The sequence below is a fragment of the Artemia franciscana genome, chromosome 12 (genome assembly GCF_032884065.1).
Source record: "Artemia franciscana chromosome 12, ASM3288406v1, whole genome shotgun sequence".
Classification (NCBI taxonomy): Eukaryota; Metazoa; Arthropoda; class Branchiopoda; order Anostraca; family Artemiidae; genus Artemia; species Artemia franciscana.
Genome location: NC_088874.1, coordinates 971,941 through 994,325, shown reverse-complemented (window position 1 = coordinate 994,325; position 22,385 = coordinate 971,941). Strand labels below are relative to the sequence as shown.

Here is a 22,385-nt window from a genome sequence, read left to right as displayed (position 1 = left end):
AGGCTAGACAGTATGAAAACTGGGTATTGTCTTATCTTTATAGCCTAATATGAGTTCCTCAGTGTTTATTTTATAGCCTAATAGACAAGTACCAACTCATTCTATAGAAAAGCTTTTTTTTAATCAAAAAGAGAAAAAGGTATCATCTTTGAGGGTCTGCAGTAGGCTTAATATTGAATTTCAATGTAAAACAATTATTCAGAAAGAGCATAAAAAGGCATAGATGGTAAGTTCACCCTATTCTCATGTAAGTAATGTAAATAACCCCTAGTTTATCATAATATGAGTTAGCATTTCATAATTTTTTAAAAGTTATCATGATTTTATAATATTTCCCTCTGAGGAGGAAAAGCAATAGGCTATATAATCACTGTTTATTCAGTTTTTGATTAGCAAACGGATATGGAAAATGGTTATAAATGATTAATGGAAAAACTGATGTGTCTTTAGCTGACCTAGCCATAGCCTATATATTCCTCTAGGCTAAGCCTTGAGCAGTTCTAGACAAAATTCAAAGCATTTGAGATCAGGAAACAATAGAACAAGGATCTTGAAATAGGAGAATAGGCTACTTAAGATTTCAAATTCCATCCCTAAAAGTAAGTCTACTCCTAGCTTAACTGCTTTCTAAGATAGCAAACAGCCTGTTATCTCTAGAATTACTAGCACCTTTTTAACATAAGACTACAATCTAGGTAAATGCTTAAGAATTACCAATAAGATCTTTCTGGCCAGTTCCTAGGTTTTCTCCACGGATAATCACTTTTGTTCCTGGAGCTCCTTCAATAGGTGAAACCCCAGTCACAATGGGTAAGGGATTCATTATAACTTAAAACACATAAAATGGTTTCGTTGTGATTATTTACAACTATATGAAAGGTATTTTATCCTCTCAGCTTCCTGAATTAGTTACTATCAGCCTGGAGGTTGGTCCTTGTTTCGGCGCAATATTCTATCTGAATGGAATATAGGAGTTGCCGAAACATTTGAAAGTCACCAGAATCTCGTGTCTCAAATAAAGAGGTAATTAGCGATATTAGAAATTACAAGAGTCGCTATGCACATTTTGCAAAGGAAATCTTTTATTTTCCAATTGATGCTTTCACATTTCACAGTAGACACTTCAAGAATATGATCTTTCAGTCCGTTTAATCAGAACCTTTGTCTTGTTTTGTTTAACTTTAGGCTAGCTTAAGAAAATAGCTTGTAATTTGCTCCATTCAAAAAGAGAGTTCTCAAGAAAATAAACTTATGAAATTGAGTCTGAAATTGAAACTTCTGAAAAGCTTACGAGGATTATTTTTGGTCTCTAAACACTAAAAAACTCTGTTTATGAAAAAATATTTGTGACACATCAGTAAAAGACAATTAGCTCATTCATACTTTTGTGATTTGCTGGCCTTCTGAAAACTCGACAATTAGGAAAGTAATCTAAGCGACATTTAACTTTTTTGTAAGATAGTCCATTCGAAAACTAATTGGTTTCATGGATTCTTTGAAATCTCCTGGTCTTATTTAGCCGGCGAGAAGTGAAACAAATGTAGCTCCTGCTCTAGCTCAGGTTTTATATATGTTGTTACATTTAAGAGCTGTTCAGCCTTATTGGTCCCACCTAATACCCACAATGACTTTGCTGATCAGATATGCTTCGACTGAGATTGCTGACCTTACGAAATCAGCCTAAGAATGAAACTCATAATTTCGTGTAAAATTTACACTGTTTGTAAATGTCTTGGAAAGTGTTTTAACTGTTTGAAATGAGGACAAAGTGGAATTACTTTTACCAAGCTGCGCTGAAGCTCCTCAATGCGAAAACCTTCGAGTTTTTGATTCTTAGGTCTAACCAAATCCGTCTTAAGCTCCGAGTATTCGATCAAATTTGATATCAATTAGTTTTGAAAGTGTCAGTGGGGATTGAGTTTTAAAAGCTTTTAGCTGAAACGTTTATATTCCACTAAATCGTTGTTTCACTGGTCATAGGCTTGGAAATTTAGCCTCTGGACGCTAGAAACAAACACTTTGCCCTAATTGTGAATCATGTGACTGCATTTTTAACAGTTCCCCTCCATACTAAAATTTTTTTGTCTAAGATGCAAAGTTGCCTGTCAAACTGACAATTCAATGTTGACGGTTTAATATGCATACACTGATATTTATTCCTGAAGGTTTCAATAGTTTTTGAACCATTAAAGATAATACAGTGAAAATATTCAAAATGTATTTTGTTTTCAGTCAAGTGCAGATTATGTTTTTGTCTTGAGAAGGCATGGGGAGTGTTAGTTTTACTTGCGTTAATTTTTGCTCGTTTTGATTTTGACTCGGCTATTTATTGTAATTTCTGTTTGTTTCAGGCCTTATATATTTATTAATGATGATTTGTGGTAGTTTTACACTTTGTAAATTCTTTGACTTTATTTTTGCTCATTTTTGGCTTAACAGAGCTCTTTATTTTTCTTTGAAAACTTTCTTCGTGGATTTTTGTTTAAATTAATAAAAAAGAAGGCTAGGGTCTTTCATTGACACATATTTGTCATTTAAAAATATTTTCGTCACGTTAGTAAAGGATAATTGGTCCATTTTTTTTAATCTGCTTGTCATGGAAAGCCCTTTTTGAGATTCAGAGAGATGGGGGGATATTACACCCCACCCCAGACTTTGTATTTTCCCGAAATTCATCTGATAGTAATTTCGAGATGGCTATTTGTTGTCGTAGAAACTCTGAAAAAGGCTCATTCAATTAGAAATTGAAAGAGCGAGAAAAAGATAGGGAGAAAGAGAGAGAGAGAGAGAGAGAGAGAGAGAGAGAGAGAGAGAGAGAGAGAGAGAGAGAGAGAGAGAGAGAGAGAGAGAGAGAGAGAGAAAGAGAGAGAGAGAGAGAGAAGAAATTTTGTCGAAGTAAAATACTTAAAAATTGAGAAGAACGAATTTTTGGATAAAATATAGTTCCTTTTTTACAAGTGAGCTTACATGAAATTTGGGCAAGTTTAAAAGAATTGGAAGGATGATAAATTCTTGATTTAAGAAGCTTGTTAAATGTCAAATCAAGCAAAAACAAATATCATACGAAAAACATTTCGTATTTGGCTTATTTTCAGGTCTTTTTTTCGAGAAGTTTCGGTCATTTATCCCCAACGATCTTGTATTGGCAACTAGGATACAGTTTTGTAAAAAGGCCTAGAAAAATGTCTAAAAAGAAACAAAAAGACATTTCATCTTCCCTGAAACCTGGAAAAGCTAAGGTAACTTTTTTTTTGCATTAAATTTTTTTTTTATAAGAATCTAGGGGATGGGCATTGCGATACCATAGATAGTAGTAGCCTAAATTAAAAGCTGCCCATTAAAGACTGTTAGTAGCCTAGTCTATGTGGAAATTTCTCAAAATTCCAATAACTTACTTTTCTTATACCAGGGATAACTATTCAAAATCATGGTAAAATTCTAGTTAATTGACTTCTTGCTATCTTGGAAAGGCTTTAGGTTAGGAAGATGAAACTTCCAGGGATTGGTCTACAAGCTAAAGCATGTCCCAGGAAAGTATTTTAAAGTACCCAGCTCCACTCCTTCTCCCTCTAGAGGGTCCTGAAATTTGCCTAGATGTCAGGTCTATATCTACTGAAATTTTGACAAAACAAAATTTTACCTTAATTTTCAGTTACTAGTTGCTTTTTCTCTGCCTTTAGTTCTGAAAATACAATTCCTGTTATTTTAGTAGAATTTTGAGCCATATCAGTGTTTATTTTTCATAATTTAGGAAATGTATTTGCATATCTTTAAAACCTTATAAAATGGAATTGAGCAAAGTTATGAAGCTGAAAACAATTTTGTTGTACTTCAATTAAGCAAAAGATCTATTTTGCAAGGTTTAACACTTTAAAGGTATCAAAGATCAGGGCCCTCTAGAGAGAGAAGGAGTAACTTCAAAATACCTTTCTACATACTTTAGTCTGTAGATTCATCCCTGAAAGTTCTATTTTCTTAACCTAGACCCTTTCTGAGATAGCAAGAAGTCAATTAGCTAGGATTTTACTGCCTTTAGTTCTGAAAATGCAATTCCTGTTATTTGAGTAGAATTTTGAGCCATATCAATTTTTTTTTCTTCAAAATATAGGAAATGTATTTGCATATCTTTAAAACTTTATGAAATGGAATTCAGCAAAGTTATGAAGCTGAAAACAGTTTTGTTGTACTTCAATTAAGCAGAAGATCTATTTTGCAAGGTTTCACTTTTATAACATACATATTTTTAAAGATCATCAAAGGTCAGGATCCTCTAGAGGGAGAAGGAGTAGAGGTAGTTGCTTCAAAATACCTTCTTGGGACATACTTTAGTCTGTAGATTCGTCCCTGAAAGTTTCATTTTCCTAACCTAAACCCTTTCTGACATAGCAAGAAGTCAATTAACTAGAAATTTATCAAGATTAGTAAAATTCTTGTTAATTGACTTCTTGCTTCCAAAAAACATGATTAATAAACTTGGCTGGTGAGCTGAGGAGTCAAAACTTATTGGTCCTGTTGACACACAGCAGGGTGTAGCCTCAATAATGTCTGACCTAGAGTGATTTTGCTGATACCTCACAAGAAGACCAGCTGCACAGAAAAGATCTAATAAAAGAAATAAAGAAAAGAGCTGCTGCTGGTGAGCAAAATTTATGAATTAAAAATGGTCATATAGCAAAAAAAAAAACAGGTTAAAATGGGGTGCAAGTTATGAAGACCATAGATTTTTACTGCAGGAACATGATACTGTCTTTGATCATGATGCTTGAAGTCAGTAAGAGCATCTTTAAGGTCAATATATGGCTTCAAAACTAAGCATCCAAATATGTGATACAAGCCATTACTGAATAGGAAGCAGTGTTTAAGAATGCACCTTTTTTTTTGAAGGACTGAATACAAACCATGAATACTTTTAGAGCCATGTACTTTGAATATGGTGATGCTTTGTTGCTATGCCCTTGTCATTTTGGTCAACTCACTCAGGAAATTCAAGTCTTTTCCTGGTTTTTCACTGGCTACACAGTCCAACTTTTGTGCATCAGAAATCTGGTCACATTTATCAAAGGACTCTAGACTAATGTTAAGCAAGGTGATTATAGGCACAGTGAGTCTGACTAAGGTGTCTTGCTAATGTTGGTCTATTTCATGAAAGGGATTATTAATGCTTGTTTAGAAGTTATTCTAATGTCTTAGGCAATTTGACTTGAAAAGCTGGTTGAATTCACAAATTTTTGGACTAAAGGATTTTAATATTTTTCAGAAATTGAAACACAAAATAGAAGATTTTTCAATTCAGAGTCCTATAGGCATTTTATATGGATCTGTTGATCAACATTAATCATGATTAATGTTCAAAATGGACACGTGTCTTCCTCCTATTTCCTCTACCCTTTCTGCTAATTTGATTGTTTTTTTATTGCAGAAGTTCTGATGCCTTTTCCCTCAGACCATGACCAAAAAACAGCCTAATCCATATGTTTATGTTTTATTGAAATGTATCTGTATTTCACAACCTTCAATTCCAAAATGGGTTCAATTCTTGTTGCCTTCACAACTGCATAAGTGTCTGCCATGTTTCATATTGTATTTGACTCTTGTGCTAATTCCAAGAAGAGACAGATGGACCGACCTCAGAGTTGCAGTTATCCTTTCTTTACAGACCTTAGGAGAAAGGGCTTGGTTTAAAAGATGGAAAAATGAACAAAGGCCTTGGAAGATAGGGGACAAAAAACACAACTGTTGTTGTCTAATAATCTGTTCTTGGACACTTTGGCTCATCAACAAGCCCTTATTCAACAATGACTTCATTTCACATACGCTGGTTAAAAAAAAAGCAACAATCATACAAGCTTTTTTCAGTTTGAAATATGAGATTAGAAAGTTGGTAATTATAAAGCAGCCTCTGTAAATTCTATTTCTCGTATCTGTCTTCATTTCATCCCTTGTTTCCCAAGAAATTAACCCCCCTCCTTTCTATGTAAAAAAATAGTGACAAAGACCACACTGCCTTTCCATAACAAACAAACACAAAGTTTTTAAAATAGTGAAAAAAAACAAAAAGTTCTTAAAAAAGTTTAAAAAGTTTCTAAAAAACATTTCTTGTGTCTGTCTTCATTTCACCCCTTGTTTCCCAAGAAATTAACCCCCCTCCTTTCTATGTAAAAAAATAGTGACAAAGACCACACTGCCTTTCCATAACAAACAAACACAAAGTTTTTAAAAAAGTGAAAAAAAACAAAAATTTCTTAAAAAAGTTTAAAAAGTTTCTAAAAAACATTAGTTTCTATTCTCACATATATATATATATATATATATATATATATATATATATATATATATATATATATATATATATATATATATATAGTACACTATATGTACTATAGTGTATCACTACAGTACAAGTAAACTGTTCTATTAGAATTTGAAATGAAATAGTGTACTCCAAACGTTGTTGAAATTTTCATGTTTGCCAACATAGTTGACAATAATTGTAGGTATACAACCTACAGAAAATTAATTTGGACAGTTAAAGCTGTGTCAACTCAAATAAGCCTACAAGTAACAAAGCTTATGCAGCTTTTAACCTGATCAAAGCTTTGAACCTGATCCTGATCAAAGTAACTATAATAAGTATGACATTTGACTTGCTGGAGACTTGAGCAAAGGGATGGAATGACTGGGGGAATGATTGTTTTCGGCTAAGGACATGAGAGAGATGCCTAGACAGATATATAAAAGATCTGTAAAAGGGAAACATTTTGTTGCTGTGCAACAACTGCAGTATATTATCAAACCATACAACAAAACATCAGTGGGACTGCTGAGAGCAAAACATTAAACTCTTAAAAAATTCTTTAGGGATTTTGGGGGGAGACTTGGGTCCCCTCTAGTTATGCCACTGCTCTAGGATGCTGGATTGAGATTATACTTGTAATAATGTCAAGAGATTCAAAGGCAGATAATGACACAGTCTTTGTATGGATGCTAAAATTCAATCTATCATTAGTAGCAACTCTAAGATATCTTGCTTCTAAAATAGAGCTCATGGCATTTACCAGGACTGAAAACAAGGACTCATGTATTAGCCCGAATTCCAAGACAGTCAAGGTCAATCTGGATAGATTGTAAATCTGAAGCTGTGACAGCCTTACCCACTATTTTAATATTATCTGCATTAAGAGTGAGGAAGTTTAATAGAAGGTTTAGCACACCATTTATACTACTACTACTAACAATTCACTACAACAAGTTTCCATCCTAATCTATTTAAAGTCGCCTTCTTTACCCCCCCCCCCCCCCATGAAGCTTTGATTTCCCATGAATCCTTTCTTATAACCTTTCCCCACCCAGTTTTGGGTCTTTGCTTTTTCTTTGTCCCTAGATAGGTGGCTGAAAAGTTTTACGTTCTCATTTGATTCCATGCTCTTCCATAGCATTTAATCTGTTCCTTACAACAAAACTAACAAAGTCTCCCATGTAAATGGGGTTAGAATGCAACCCTACTTAACTCCTCATTCAATACAAAACCACCTAATTTAATTTTCTACCTTAATTATGTAAATGCTATTAAGTAAAGAGCAACGTGGGCACAATGTATAATTTTTTTCCTTACAAAGTTACTATTTATATAAGGAATGGTCATAGAGTTTTCAGAAGGAGCTCATTTGATTGTTAATTGAAAGTTCTAGTGCCCTTTTTAAGAGTCAAAAGCAATTGTAGTGCAACCAGCCCCCCCCCCTAATGTCCATCATATCCCCAAACACATTCAAAATTTTAAGATAACCATATTGTTTAGCATAGTCGAAAGATCAAGCGATTATGTCTTTGGGGATATCATTCCCCCCACAGGCCTCAGGCAAGGGCTATAAGTTATGTTACTTGCCCATTGTTAATATACAAGGTTTTTATGGAAGTGGTGGTATTATAAACTATGAAGGGTGCTCATCTGATTAGAAGCTCTAGGGACTTTTTTAAGAGTCAAAAGTGAACTGAGGACACTTAACTGTCCCCCCCATCACGCCCTCTTTTCCCCAAATGCATTCGATCAAAATTTTGTGATAGCTATTTTATTCAAAATAGTCAAAAGATCAAATAACAATGCCTCAATGATAGACACAAACTTCTAGCACCTGGGGGCAAGGGTTGTAACTTATGGCCTGAGGGCATATAAGGTTTTTATGGAAGGGGTGATCATATAAACATTGGAGGAGACTTATTTGATCGGATAATTAAAGTTCCAGTTTGACTTAAAGAGTAAAAAGTGATCAGAATGCAACTAGTTCCCTATTCCCCAGACCCTCCTTTCACCAAATGTACCCTATCAAAATTTCGAGATGAACATTTTGTTCAAAATAGTCCAGAAAACATATAATACATAATGCTTCAGAAAATCCACAAGAAGAAGATAAATTGACCAAAAGGTGATATATGCATGCTGCTACTAATAGTACTACTGCTGCAACTTTTATTACTTCTGCAACTACCACTGCCACTCCAACTACTAGCCTGCTTCTATTGCAACTACCTGTAAGGCTAAGAGTATTAAGAAGAAAATTTCAGAAAGTATACGAATATACAGTTTATCAATAGGGTGTATCAGCAATGCCATAGGAACAGCTTAATGCATTAAATTGGAACTTCCAGGACATGATGAGGGGATGTTCACCTGAGAAAAAGGCAATGTCTTGACTATTGCTGCTACTAGTACTAATACTATTACTGGTAATCCTACTACATGACTACTATTGATACTACTGCCAGTCCTATTATCAGCAGATAAACAGTAGTTAACTGCTGATGACAGCCACTGTATGTGTGACTGAAATCTCCAGAGATTATTTTGTTGTGGCTCTCTGTGTAATAAAAAAATTTTTCCTATTGAACTGTTATTTATAAATTGCTTGAAACATACACCTGTAGGTTTCTAGGCCATGAGAACTCATGTACATAAAAATAGGCTGGGGATGTGCCCCTAAAATCCGGGATGGCTGGAAGCATATCTGAAAGTCCTTGGATGAAGCAGGTTTTTAATTCACCAAATAATTGAAAGAAATATTGGTTTGCCTTGAAATGATCCCCAAAATCTATAAATTCCTGATCAAGTGGACCCTAGTGCAAAAAAAAATTGGGGAATAGACCTCTCTTTGAATTTTGGCCCAAAATAAGAATAACCAACTTTTTTTCCGATTGGCTTATCTAATTATAATTTCACGGATTATTTGACAGGCTAAGGGGACCACACATTTTGCTTGGAGAAGAGAATGTGTTAAGGGGGGTCGGAAGTGAGCCATAGACCATCTTTTCTCTAATCGGTTTAAAATTTGCAGCCCTAAGTTCTTGGCCAAAAGGAACTTAATGTGAAAAGAAAAATTGAGTTTGGGGGTAATCACCAAAAATGTTTTTTCTTATCACCTCAAGACTTGTATTTTAACTCCTTGGGTAAATTTGATCTCAATATGTAATACTGAAGTAGATATAAGAATATAGGCTCCTTTAAACTTTTTGACTAAACAGCCTGAAGTTTACATCTATGAATTCCAAGGCCAAGTAGATTCTTTGGTGTAAAGAATCTGCATTGAAGGCATGGGCCCTATGTTGATAACCTGGAAGCTATTGATTTTTTTTTATTTAGTTCAATTGTAAAAACAGAAACAGTAATAGTAGTAGCCCTGCAAGTTTTTAACTTACAACCCTCAGTCATTCTTGAGGTTTTGCTCAGATATCTTATTGGCAACTAGCATACAAATAGTGGCTTTTGATTTAGTTTTAAAGCAACACAAATTTTCTGTGAAAGTTTCCCATTTGTAACCTATTCCCATCTGGATACCTTGGGAACTTGGATGCCCTTAAGTTATTTTGATTTAGTTCAATAGTAGTAGTAGTAATGGTAGAAATGGGAGCAAAAGTTGTAGTAATATTGGTAACCCCGAGAGTTTCAGCTTAATATCCTAAGCCATTGCTGGTATATTGCTAATACACCCCTTGGATAACCCATTTGGACGTAGTGTGTTTCAGTTCAGTTCAACACCCCACTCACCATGTTCTAAAAGTTTGAATAATGCCCTTAGTATTAGAAATAGTGGTAGGCATAGTAGAAGAAGAAATAGGAGTAGCATTAGTGATAACAGTAGTAGTATTTGTTGTAAGCAGTAATAGTATTCACATTGTGCCTTTTTGGTCTAGTTGAACATCCCCTCCTCACTCCCTGATAGGTTTAGCCCAACATTTTCCTCAATAATCCCTTTAAGTTCCACATTAATAGAATTAGTCTTACTAGTATTAATAATAACAGCAGTAATGGTACTACTACTATTACTAGTAGTATGCCCACAGGACATTTTTATTACTACTACACACCCACCAACACAACCTGAAAGTTTCAACATATTCCAAGCCATCCTTGAAATACTGCTGATGCGGGCTTTTGCCAGCAAGCATATGTACAGCATGCATAAATTTAATTCAACATACCCTTCAAAGCATTTCCTTCATATTTCTCATTAATACCTTTAGCCTTGGTAATAGTAGAAGTAGTAGTAGTAGTGGTATGTGTATATTACCTTCTGGCTGGTCAACATTCCCCTCAGTATGCACTGAAAATTTAACTTAATACTCCAACCTGTTCCTGAGATATAGCTGTTACGCCCTTTTAAAACCTGCATCCACATAATGTGTTTTAATTTAGCATATTTCACTATCCCTCTTCAACATTTCCTGAAGGTTTCACTGTATGACACCTTTATTTTCATTAGTATCATAATGATAGTTTTAATAGAGATAGTCATAGTAGTAGCAGTAGCAGTTGTAGTAGTAGCTCTAGTAGCAAGAGTAGTAATATTACTTGTCGTAGTATTACTAGTAGCATGTGCATTTTACATTTTATCTAGTTCAATATCCCCCTTAACATACCCCGAATTTTTCAACTTGATATCCTGGACCATTCCTGGGATATTGCAGATGCATCCTTCCCCCTCATGTCAACATCCCCCAAAACCTTTTTTGAAAGTTTCACCTTCCCACCCTTAGCATCAATAGTAGCAGTCATACTAATAGCAGTGATAGTTGCAGAAGTCGTAGTAGTAGCATTAATCACAGAATGCCTTTTGTTATTTCAACACCTGTTGCAACACTCTCTGAAAGTTTCAACCTAATAGTCTAAAATGTTCTTGAGAAATTGCTCATACTCCCTTTTGGCAACCTGGAGGCACACAATGTGTTTTGATTTAGTCCAGCATCACCTTAGATATTCTCTGAAAGTTTCATCTTATTACCCTTAGCCTCAGTTTCATAATAGTGGTAACATGCATATATTGCCTTTTAGTTTTTTCAACATCACCCTCAACATGCCCTAAAAGTCTCAAGTTAATAATCTGAGGCATTCCTAAGATATCGCTTTTATGCCCTTTTGAAAAACCATCTTAATACTATTAGCCTAAATAGTTGCAGTAATTGTGGTACTAGTAGTAATAGTATGCATATAGTACATTTTAGTTTGTTGAAAAACTCACGAAAGCAATTCCTGAGATATTGCTGGTGCACCCTTTTGACAATCTGCATGTTCATAGTGTGACTAGATCTAGTTCAACATCTCCCTAAACATTCTCTGAAAGCTTCACCTTAATACTCTTAGCTTTAGTAGTAACACTAGTTGTAGTAGTATTAGTAGTAGCATTAGACGCCGAATTCACATAATACCTTTCTTTTCAACATCCCCCTCAACACACGCCATAAGATTCAACTTATTTCCGTAAACAGATTCTTGGCTGTTGCTGATACGTCCTTTCGACAATCTGGTTGTATGTAGTGTGTTTGATTTAATTCAACCCTGCATCAATGTTCTGTGAAATTTTCGCCTTAATACCCTCAGCTTTGTTTGCAATATTAGTGGTAGAAGATAGTAGAAATAGCCATAGTAGTAGTAGTAGCACTAGAAGTATTAGTAGTCATAGTACTAGAAATAACAGTAGTAGTATTAGCATGCAAATGTTTGCCTTTTGGTTAGTTCAACATCCAGTACAACTAGCCTTGTAAGTTGCAACTTCATACTCAAGGTCCTTAAATATTGCTGACACGCCTTTTTTGCATACTGCATGCACACAGTGTGTTTTAATTCAGTTCAACTTTCCTCCTCAATATTCACTGAAATTTTTACCTTCATGCTCTTAGCCTTAGTTGTAGTAGTAGCGACATTAACTGTAGTATGAGTGTTACTACTAGTTGTAGTAGTAGACTACTAACACTAGTAGTGCTCTACTACTACTAGTAGTTGTAGTATGTTGCCTTTTGGTCAGTTGAACACTTCCATCCTCAGGTCCCACAAGTTTCAACTTAATATTATAAGCTGTTTCCATGACATTGCTGCATTTGCTTTTAATAACCAGTATGCCCATGCTGTGTTTTAATTTAGATCGACGCCCGCTCTATATTTCTTGAAATTTTCATCTTAATACTCTTAGCCTTAGTATTAGTTGCAATAGAAGTAGTAGCTGAAGTAGTAGTGGTAGTGGTAGTAGTATTAGTATTAGCCTACACATATTGCCTTTTGGCCAATTGATCTTCACCAAAGCATTCCCAGAAAGTCCCAACTTAATACCATAAGCCATTCCTGAAATTCCCCCTTTTGACAATCAGCGTTCACTTAGTCTGTTCTTATTTAGTTCAACTTTCCCCCAACATTCTTTTAAATATTCACCTTCATACCCTTAGCATTAATAGTACTAGTGCCATATTAATAGTAGTAATGGTAGTAGTAGCAGTAAGAGTAGCATGTACATATTGCCTTTTGGTCAGTTAAATATTCCCCCTCATAATGCCCTGGAAGTTTCAGCTTGATGCAGCAAGCAGTTCCTAAGATATTGCTTATATGCTCTTTTGACAATCTGTATTCATGTAGTATGTTTTAATGTAGTTCAACTTTCCCATCAACATTTTCTCAAATTTTCTCCTCAATATCCCCAGCCTTAGTAATAGTCACTATAGAAGCAGTAGTTTTAGCATAAATAGCAGTAGTAACAGCAGTAGTAGTTGTAATAGCAATACTAGCGCGCAAATATTGCCTTTTTGGTCAATTGACCATCCCTCTAATCATTCCCTGGAAGTTCCTACTTAATACCCTTAGTCATTCCTGAGTTACACCCTTTTGACAACCTGTATTCACATACCGTGTTTTGATTTAGTTCAACACTCCCTTTAACAGTCTCTGAAAGCTTCAGCTGAATGTCCTTGGTTTTTTGAACACTAAAGGCCAAACAAGGCCTCTTTCCCAATTACAAATAGAAGAGAGTGGTCCATACTGAGCAGCTTTTTGAAAATTGACTTTACTTGCAACCAGTTTTGTATTTTGTAGCTTTGCTTATACCAAACTGTAGCATATAGTAAATAGTTTTTATGAGAATATTTAGGAATTTTAACCATTGCTCTAACTGCCGAAAACCTCTCATGGATCACTATGTACCAACTGACCAAGCGTGGTCCATATTGAGCCAGCCTATGGTCCATACTTGGCCAATGAAAGACATATACAAGTATAAGTCGTTTAATCAGTTACAAGGCTGCAAAATTTCAAGTACAAAACAAAATATATAAACTGAAAGCCTCTTGCACAGTTACCAATCTTTGAAAGTGAAAAAAGAGGATGCTCTCGATGATGTCCCTTTTGCTAGGGCTGGGTTTGAAATCTTCTTCCAAATATACTCGCGGGAATAGATTATGGAAGCTTCCTTTTTAGGCCGCTTCCACTTGTTTATTTCTGCCATGCTTAACACGCTTATTTTGGCTGAGTCATGGTTCTTTGCTTGGACAACTCGAGGGAAATATTCTCCTTCGTACGCCACTTTTAGAAAATCCCCCTCTGCAATAATATCAAACACTCCTTCCTCTGTGGGCTGGTCATTATCTTCTGGTCCTAGATGAAGAGATGAGTCATCACAGTTGTCATTCAGTGAATAACTCTCATCACTCTCCTCGTCATATTGCAGAATCTTTTTCACTGCTACTTGATGGACTGCTTTTCCTGATTCTTGCTTTCTCCTCTGCTTCAGTTTGTTGTTTAACTGGAGTATCTGTTACTACCTTTGTTGAGCCATGCTTCTTTCCCCTAGTAGATTGCTTTCTAGGAGCAGCTTTGGCAAAAGGTCTGATCTGCTCTGGACTGACAATGAGGAGAGAAGGTTGTAACTGGGACTGTGGTACACTGTCAGTGAAGCCTGTAGCTCCCACTCCCTGGCATGTATTCCTGTGTAGTCCTTGAGGTTTGTCTTTATCACCTTCAGTTGGCATAGGATCAGATGATATGTTTGGTCTTTCACTTACATATGAAGGCAAAAAATCTTCCTCAGCAAAGATGTCAGGATTGAAAGGCCAAATACCAGATTGGGCAAACCCATTCTGGATATTGGAAGGGGTAAAAGGATGCGGGAAGGATGTACTAACCATTCCAGCTATATTGTAGATGGTAACTGTTTTTCCCGGATTGTTTAGCATCCAATTATCCATCGCCCTGTTGTAGTTAGCTTTGAATGGGGAAAAAATGCTGACGTCTAGTGGTTGTAGCCTGTAGCTACTATCAGGGGGAATGGTAAGAAGGACAATGCCATTTTCCTTGGCTATATTCACGGTGTTTAGCAAAATATGTGACTCTTGATTATCCAGGATCAGCAGCTTCTTTTGGTCAGGTGAGGCACATGAATGCTTCACAAAATGCCGCAAGTACTCGCAGAACAAGTCATGTGATATCCACCCAGACGGGTTCGCTCCAACGACCAACCCATTTAGCATGTGGGACTTGCACTTCTTTCTCAGAAAGACAAAATGAGGTGGTAAGAAATTTCTGCTTGCAGCAACTGTTCCAATCATCGTAACTAGAGTACCCTTTTTGGCTGAAGTAACCTTGCCAATTATTTTTCTACCTTTCTCTGCAAAGACTTTAGGGGCTTATGCACTGTTGTCACACCCGTTTCGTCTACATTATAGATATCAGATGTAGTGAAGTTGTTTTTCTCAAGAACAGAGTGCAAGTTTCCGAAAAATTTGTTCATAATTGTATGAGTTGAAGCTGGTTGCCCGACTGAGGCTGGTTGTCTCTGGTTTCCTCAGCGATAATGTTGTGTTTCGCAATCGAAATTGATGCATCCATTCTTTCCCAGCCTTTTCATTGTTAATCCACGCCCGAGGCACTTTTTTGTCGTTTGTCAAACATATTGATAAGCAAGTTTTCTTGCTTTCGGTTCAGTGAAAGCCGTAATCAAGTTAATCGCCAAAGTGGCTTTTTCATTAGGAGAAGAAACGGCAACAAAGCCGTGCTTTCTCGACTGGCAGGCCAAAAGCTTCTGATCATCGCTCGAATTCTTGTAGTCATTATAACGCCGTTGTAATGTTGCTATGGGAATGCCGAATATAGCAACAGCCTTCCGGACACTGGCCTTCACACACTTTATTAAGGGCTTGTCGATCGCTTTCTTCCAATTCAGCTCTTTGCTCTATAGCATCCTTTCTATGTGCTTCCATCTGACTCCTAGGGACCCTTCGCAATTTGGGACTATCACTGATCTTTCCCTGGAAAAAATATTAGACTGAGAAGTGCACCAGTTTTTACAAACAGTTACTTGAAAAATGCTATGGTACATAGTGAGCCAGTGGCCCACTATGTACCAGTTTATACTGGCTCAGTATGCACCACCCACCCCCTAGTCACCAAAACCAATATCCGAAAAAATTGGTGCGCTGAAAAAATAAATGATGGCGCTACTTACGATGTCTTATTATCAAGGATTCAAACAAGCCAATAAGCACTTTTCTATGGTTAATCAGCACAGAGATACATGAATAGTTTGGGCACAAAATATTTTTCTGGGGTGTAGCAAAAATTTTCAAGAGAGTTTGCAAACAGACGAAGATTGTAACATACCTTCAAAAGTGGATAAGGAAGTTGGCCGCCTGGTCAACTAAATCATATAGCTCAGGAAACCTGTTTCCACTTAAATAGATGGCAGTTAAGTTCAATGACCCATTATGTACCTATGCACAGAATGCACCACTTACCCATACTATACATAAACAATGAGCGAATCTAATAACTTATAGCCCTTGTCCTGAGGGTTCATGGGGGATTAACATCCCCAGAGACATAGTTACTGGACCTTCCACCCATGCTGAACAAAATGGATACCTCAAAATTAGTATTGGATGTATTTGGGGGATTAATGGGCATGGAAGGGGAGGCGGTTGCTGTCCAATCACTTTTGACTCTTAAAAGCGACACTAGAACTTCCCACTTCCAATCGAATGAACTGCTTCGAAAGTTTATACAACAACTTTTTCTGTATGGAGTGCTTCGATGAAAAAAACCCCAGCGCTATTGCGCTGCCTATGATTACTTGGTTGGCCTATTTTATTAGTCATGATGGAATATTTTGAACCATTATAATTTAATAATATGATATAAAAATAATCCTTTAGAGACAGAACCATCATCTGCCACCAAGTTCTATTTCTGGAAGAGTTGGAAATTTGCCCATCTCAGAAAAATTTGCCATAAATTCAAGCAATGTCAGATTTCCTTTATTAATAAATATGTTGTTTAATTTCAGGTTGAAACCAACAATGGCCCAAACAGCGATACAAGAGAAGGTTCTATATCACCTGAATTTGTTTTTCGGCCTGTGCAGCGAACTTATTTTAGAAGATCCAGATCAAAAAGTGTTGGAAGGAGTGATTCAGAGGGTGGTAAAAGCGAGTCTGAGGCCAGATCTGACGTCGAAGATGATAGGAAGCCTTCTCAAAGTCCTGGTCCTTTTACAAATGATGGCGTTTTTCATGGCTTTGCTACAGCCGAGGGGCCAGAAAAGGATTCTATTAATAATAAATATGGACGTTCAGTATCCTCTTTGATTGAATCTTTCAACCAAAACGCCGAAGCTGCTGATTCCGAAATTCAAAAAGTCAAACGTTCTGTTTTTATTGTCAAGGAACTAAGCCCCGTGAAGCCCTCTGTTGTTTCCGCTGAGGAACGAAGTTCTGCAAAACCTCTTGTCCACTCAGTTCAGGAGCAGATGCCTACCAAACATTCTGCCTTTATTATTAGAGAACAAAGTCCTACCAAACCTTCAGTGTTCATCAGTAATGAGCTAAGTCCTGTCAAACCTTCCTCATCTGTTGTTCACAAACAGACTTCTGTCAATTGTGAAGGTTTAGAGACCAAAAATGAATACGAAGTTGATGATATCAATCCTGTTCAAACTGAAACTGTTGAGAGTTCGACTAAAGAACCAAAGAGTCCAGAAGGAATATTAATTGAAAATATTGATCAGAAGATAGAAACTGCTGCTGACCTAGTGGAATTTACAAAGTTCTCAGCTGACCAGACAAATAAAATCACTGATCATACGTCTGATGTGGCGAAGAGTTCAACAGTGGAGGCTATGGATACTTCTGATCAGTTGCAAGAATTCTCCTCCAATTCAGAAAATGGAAACGGGGACTATGAATCAGCAACGCCTGCTGCTGAAACTGAATCTGATGCAAAGGTCGATTCTTCAGAAGTAAAAGTGAAAAAAAGGGGGAGAAAGAAAAAGTCTTTGTCTGTCCTTGAAAAGGGAGAAGCACCGCCAGTTCCATTAAGACGAACTTCCCGTGTCATCAGAAAAACAAGGAAGGCTCTAGCTGAACATGACAGCTTTAGTGGCAAAAAAGCATTAAAAAGTTCACCAAAAATGAGCAAACAGCGATCGAAAAGTGATACTGACCTGTTAGGAATGGCAGCTGAAGATAATGATTCTGTACCTTTAGCTCGTAGTATTTACAGGACAGGCAGTAAATGTCAAACTACAGTTAGTAATGATGAAATGGAGAGTGCAAGTAAAAATAATATTGACCTTGAAAAACAAGTAACTACTGGCATGAACAGTTTAACCATGGAGGAATCTCAGGACATGGAGGTCGCAGCCTTTGAGGAAATGGCCAAACCAGGACTGTCAAGATCTGCACCAACAACCCCACTACCAAGACGAGTGAAATCTAGAAGTAGAAGATCGAGTGAACAAGAACAAAAATATACCTCTGATTCTGATACAACTCCTTTAGAATCTCCTAAAGCTGTTTTTGAGAGAGTACCCTTAACAGTGGAAGAGAAAAATGAGTTGGATAAAAGACTGAGTGAGTTTGAACAAATTGAAGGCAATGTCTTTCTGACCAGAAAAAGTACTAGTAAAGAAAGGATGCATTGTGATTGTACACTTACTAAAGAAGAAATAGCTTTTGGTGAAAAAGGATGTCTTGAAGATTGCCTGAATAGATTACTTATGATAGAATGGTATGTAATTTAGATTTTGTAGTGGGGGGGAGGGCAATATTTGTACTTAATTTACTTCTAATATCCTTAACCTCTTGTATCAATCACAGCGTCAACGGAAGAAATTTATTTCGTTGTCTCTTCCGTCGTCTTAATTTGGAGGCATTTCTGTGAGTTCTTTTTCTGTATAAATTTCCATGTGTTACTTACAGTTACGTCTAATGCCATAATACAGCGTTTTAACTAGATGAAAATCAAAATCATAAATATGATTCAGTTATTTATAAACCAAAAGTTCTCAGTTATACTAGAAACATATAGTTTAAACAAATGAATGAGCCGGTCAGAATTGGATTTTGCTTCTTTTTTGTTTTTTAAATTTTAGCTTTAATAGCTTGTTTCACTTTGAGCTTTTTACATTTGTTTAAAAATTCTCTCAAAATAAGTTTGAATATTAAGAAGAGACAACAAATATTTTTGCCACAAAAAAACTGAAACAGGAACAATAAAATAGATAAGTAAAAGTTCTGGGGATTGGAGGGGCATGTAAGTGGTTTAACCCACAAGTACCATCGAAAATTGAAATTTCACCGATGGTTTTTACAGTTTTTTTTCGTGTTTTTTTTTTTTTTTTTTTTTTTTTTAATGGGAGAAAAAAAGTCACCACATTTAATGCTGTGTCTTATTGTTTCAGTCCTAGGGCGTAATAATCTTAGTGCTAGGTCATAAAACGGGCACGAACGAGTTCATAAAATTATTAGTGCAAGGCACTGACACTTATATTTTTTCTTCCTTTTGTTAACACAGATTTGGTTTCAGGGATATTGGTACTTGCGACAAGTAAGGAAAAATGGCCAAAAACGCGTTACAATATTGCAATCTAATGGCCTTTTAGCAGTATAAATTGCCATAGTGACAAATCTAGATAGTGTCACTACCCGTATTAAGGAATCAAATTCGTAAAATGACGATTTTTGGCTACAATTAGCATAACTACTGTTCTAAACCAAACCCAAAGATGAATTTGGTGCAAAAATACAAAATTTTGTGATGCTCACTTTTTCTTAAGTTCCGCAAATTTTCTTGGGCTCTTAATTTTGTATTTGGGCTCTTAATTAACAATTAAAATAAAAATTAGAAATAAGTCAACATTAAAAATACTATATATATATATATATATATATATATATATATATATATATATATATATATATATATATATATATATGTATACATATATATATATATATATATATATATATATATATATATATATATATATATATATATTTGTATATATGTATATATATATATATATATATATATATATATATATATATATATATATATATGATATGATATGATATATATATATATATATATATATATATATATATATATATATATATATATATATATAAAATCATACAAATATTAATTAAGTATATAATCAAATGAAATTAAACATAGAATTAAAATAATTAAACAAATTAAAACATATAAATATATTATTCAAAATAAATGATAGAAAATGAATGAAAAATTAGATCAATTTTTTAAGGATTTTAATATTTTTGCAGTGGACCTGATTGCTCTCTTAAGTCAAATTGTATGAACAAGTATTTCCAAGAAAGAAAAAATGCGAATATAGAAGTATTCAAGACCGATAGAAAAGGATTTGGGCTCCGTGCTGTTGAAGATACTCCACCTGGGACTTTCATTATGGAATATGTTGGTGAAGTAATCAATTTAAAACAATTTGAAAAAAGGAAGAAACAGTATGCAAAAGACAGTACCACGCATTACTATTTCATGGCTTTGAAAAATGACACCATTATTGATGCTACAAGTAGAGGTTTGTGATATGTAGCTATTTGTTTCTCTATTTGCTTACCAAACTTGATATTGTAATTATTGTTAGAAGAGGTATAAAGTAGGCCCCTCTAACGCCTCATCTCCAACTGATTGGCTCAAGCAAAATGACATTCATGTTGCACATTGTTTGAACTAGAAGACAACAAGGGCTTCCTATCTGTATGATCAAGGAAACAAAGTGGGACAGAGCCTTCAATAATACATAAGTACCCTATGTACTTATGTAAATACATAAGTACATAGGAAATCGAAATTTATTTGAAACAAACAATCCAACGGTTATAATCATTTTGTGTTTTTGAAATTTATTAACAAAGTAGAGAACACAGTTAATAGGTATCTAATTTAATGCATTCTGGGCTGCCTGGTTTCCATAATTCTCTGTTGTAGTTCCTATAATTTTGTTACTAAAGTATTATATTTTCATCATAGTTTAGTATATTTCATTAGGATGAACCTAACTTCACTTCTCGAGTCTGTTATCCCCACCATAATAATGGTGGGGATAACACGTAGGTACTAAATGCAAATTGTGTTAAAATTTATCTTGCAAATTTTTTGGAAGACAGGGGGGAGGGAAGCGATATTCAAGATTTTGCCCCGGTCGTAATAGAGGTAAGAACCGTCGCTCTCCTGTATCCATCTTAGGTCTATTCATGTATGAAAATCGTGATTTACCAATGTTTTATTTTCTTTGTTTCAAAATTAATCAGTTCTTAGGGCAGTTCTACATTTTCGTCAGCGGTGCTATGAACCATGAAACTAAATCAGTAAATTGTTGGTTCAATATTTCATCTTGGTTCAATATTTCAGGGTTCATCAAATTGAACTATGAAAATAGATAATAATCCACAATCAACAACGATATGTACGTAACATATTCTCCTCTATTCTCGTCCACGCGCCTAAACCAAAAACTAAAAGAGAGTTGAGATGGCTTCTTAGTTCCTCCTACGCCGGCTGAAACATAAGGCGTCAATGGTGCCTCTCCGTGACGACCTCTGAACAGCACCTGGCCACAGGGTTTCCATAGATGTCCCGCCAGTGTAGTATCCTTATGTGTTCCGCTACGCATGTAGGGATCCATGCCCCTCGAGGTCTCGGGGAGCAGCCTGTCCCAAGCCAGGAAAAGAGGAGGGCTGGGAGATGGGCTAATCACCTACTCCTGTTAAGATCGACAACGTATTGCCTCGTATAAAATTAAGGAAGAAGATAAGTCCTTCTCTCACATCTGGGGAACAAAGGTTTATCTTTTTGCATTGTCTGGTGGACGTGTGTCTGTACATATTTTTTATTCTTTTTTTGTACCGCGAAAGGTTATGTATCCTCACACGAAAAGGCTATGTATTCTTTTATGCGATAGGTTATGTAAGGGTTAAGAAAGAGTTATGTTTTCTCCCTTTTTTCACTGTTGATTGTTTACCTCGTTTTTTTTTTTTTAGTTCTTCTACGTTTTCTTCTTTTGTTCTAATAGAGGTTAAATTTTAGACCAGACTTTTGGTTCTACGAACTGAATCGAATGCAAAGACACTACTTTTACTTGGATCGGGATTCGAACAAGATTATCACGTTATGCGTGAAATCGTCATGTGGCAAGTCTATACCAAATTAAAAAACATTCTGGAATTTAACAATTAGCAAATTTATGTATAAACAGAGCACAAGTAGATTTGAAATCGTCAAATTATTGAAAAATATTAATGAATTTGACATCGATGTCAAGTTTAACCAGCCTGAAAAGCGGCAGTATTTGGGAATTAGCGAATTTATTTGCTTACTCTGCTAATAATAAAGTAACACATACTAATTCAAGCATGATAAACAAATACATACTAATTATGTACCTAATAGTAGATACATACATAATAGTACACACATGGGGATGGTTGGCCCCAAAACCCCCATAGCACTTGCTGCCTGAAGGGCCATGAATCGGATATCAGCACTGAATGTTTGGACCCTTAAGGGTCTAGTCCCGTCGGTCTTACTTAATAGTATATACATAATAAATAAATGTGTAATAATACATATAGTAAGGACAAAGATAATAATAGATTAACAATAATATTAATAAATATAATAATAAAAAATACAATAGTAAAATAAATAAATAATGTATACATGAAAATAAACAAATACAAATAAATAGTTAATGAATAAACACAAAATACGTACATAATAAATGCTACTACTACTACTTCTACTACTACTAATACTACTAATA

The 22,385-nt window shown here is 35.4% G+C and overlaps 2 protein-coding genes across 2 annotated transcripts in view; one reads left to right on the top strand and one right to left on the bottom strand.

Moving 5' to 3' along the window:
- LOC136033554 (exocyst complex component 2-like) overlaps positions 1-967 on the bottom strand; it is a 69,972-nt gene extending 69,005 nt beyond the window's left edge. Inside the window, exon 1 of the mRNA XM_065714302.1 lies at positions 715-967. Within this exon, the coding sequence (XP_065570374.1) occupies positions 715-823 (109 nt within the window). The 5' untranslated portion in view covers positions 824-967. The remainder of the gene's footprint in view (positions 1-714) is intronic.
- Positions 968-3,150: 2,183 nt separating this feature from the next.
- LOC136033550 (histone-lysine N-methyltransferase Set2-like) overlaps positions 3,151-22,385 on the top strand; it is a 178,614-nt gene continuing 159,379 nt past the window's right edge. Inside the window, exons 1-3 of the mRNA XM_065714296.1 lie at positions 3,151-3,239; positions 16,587-18,307; positions 19,867-20,141. Of these exons, the coding sequence (XP_065570368.1) occupies positions 3,183-3,239; positions 16,587-18,307; positions 19,867-20,141 (2,053 nt within the window). The 5' untranslated portion in view covers positions 3,151-3,182. The remainder of the gene's footprint in view (positions 3,240-16,586; positions 18,308-19,866; positions 20,142-22,385) is intronic.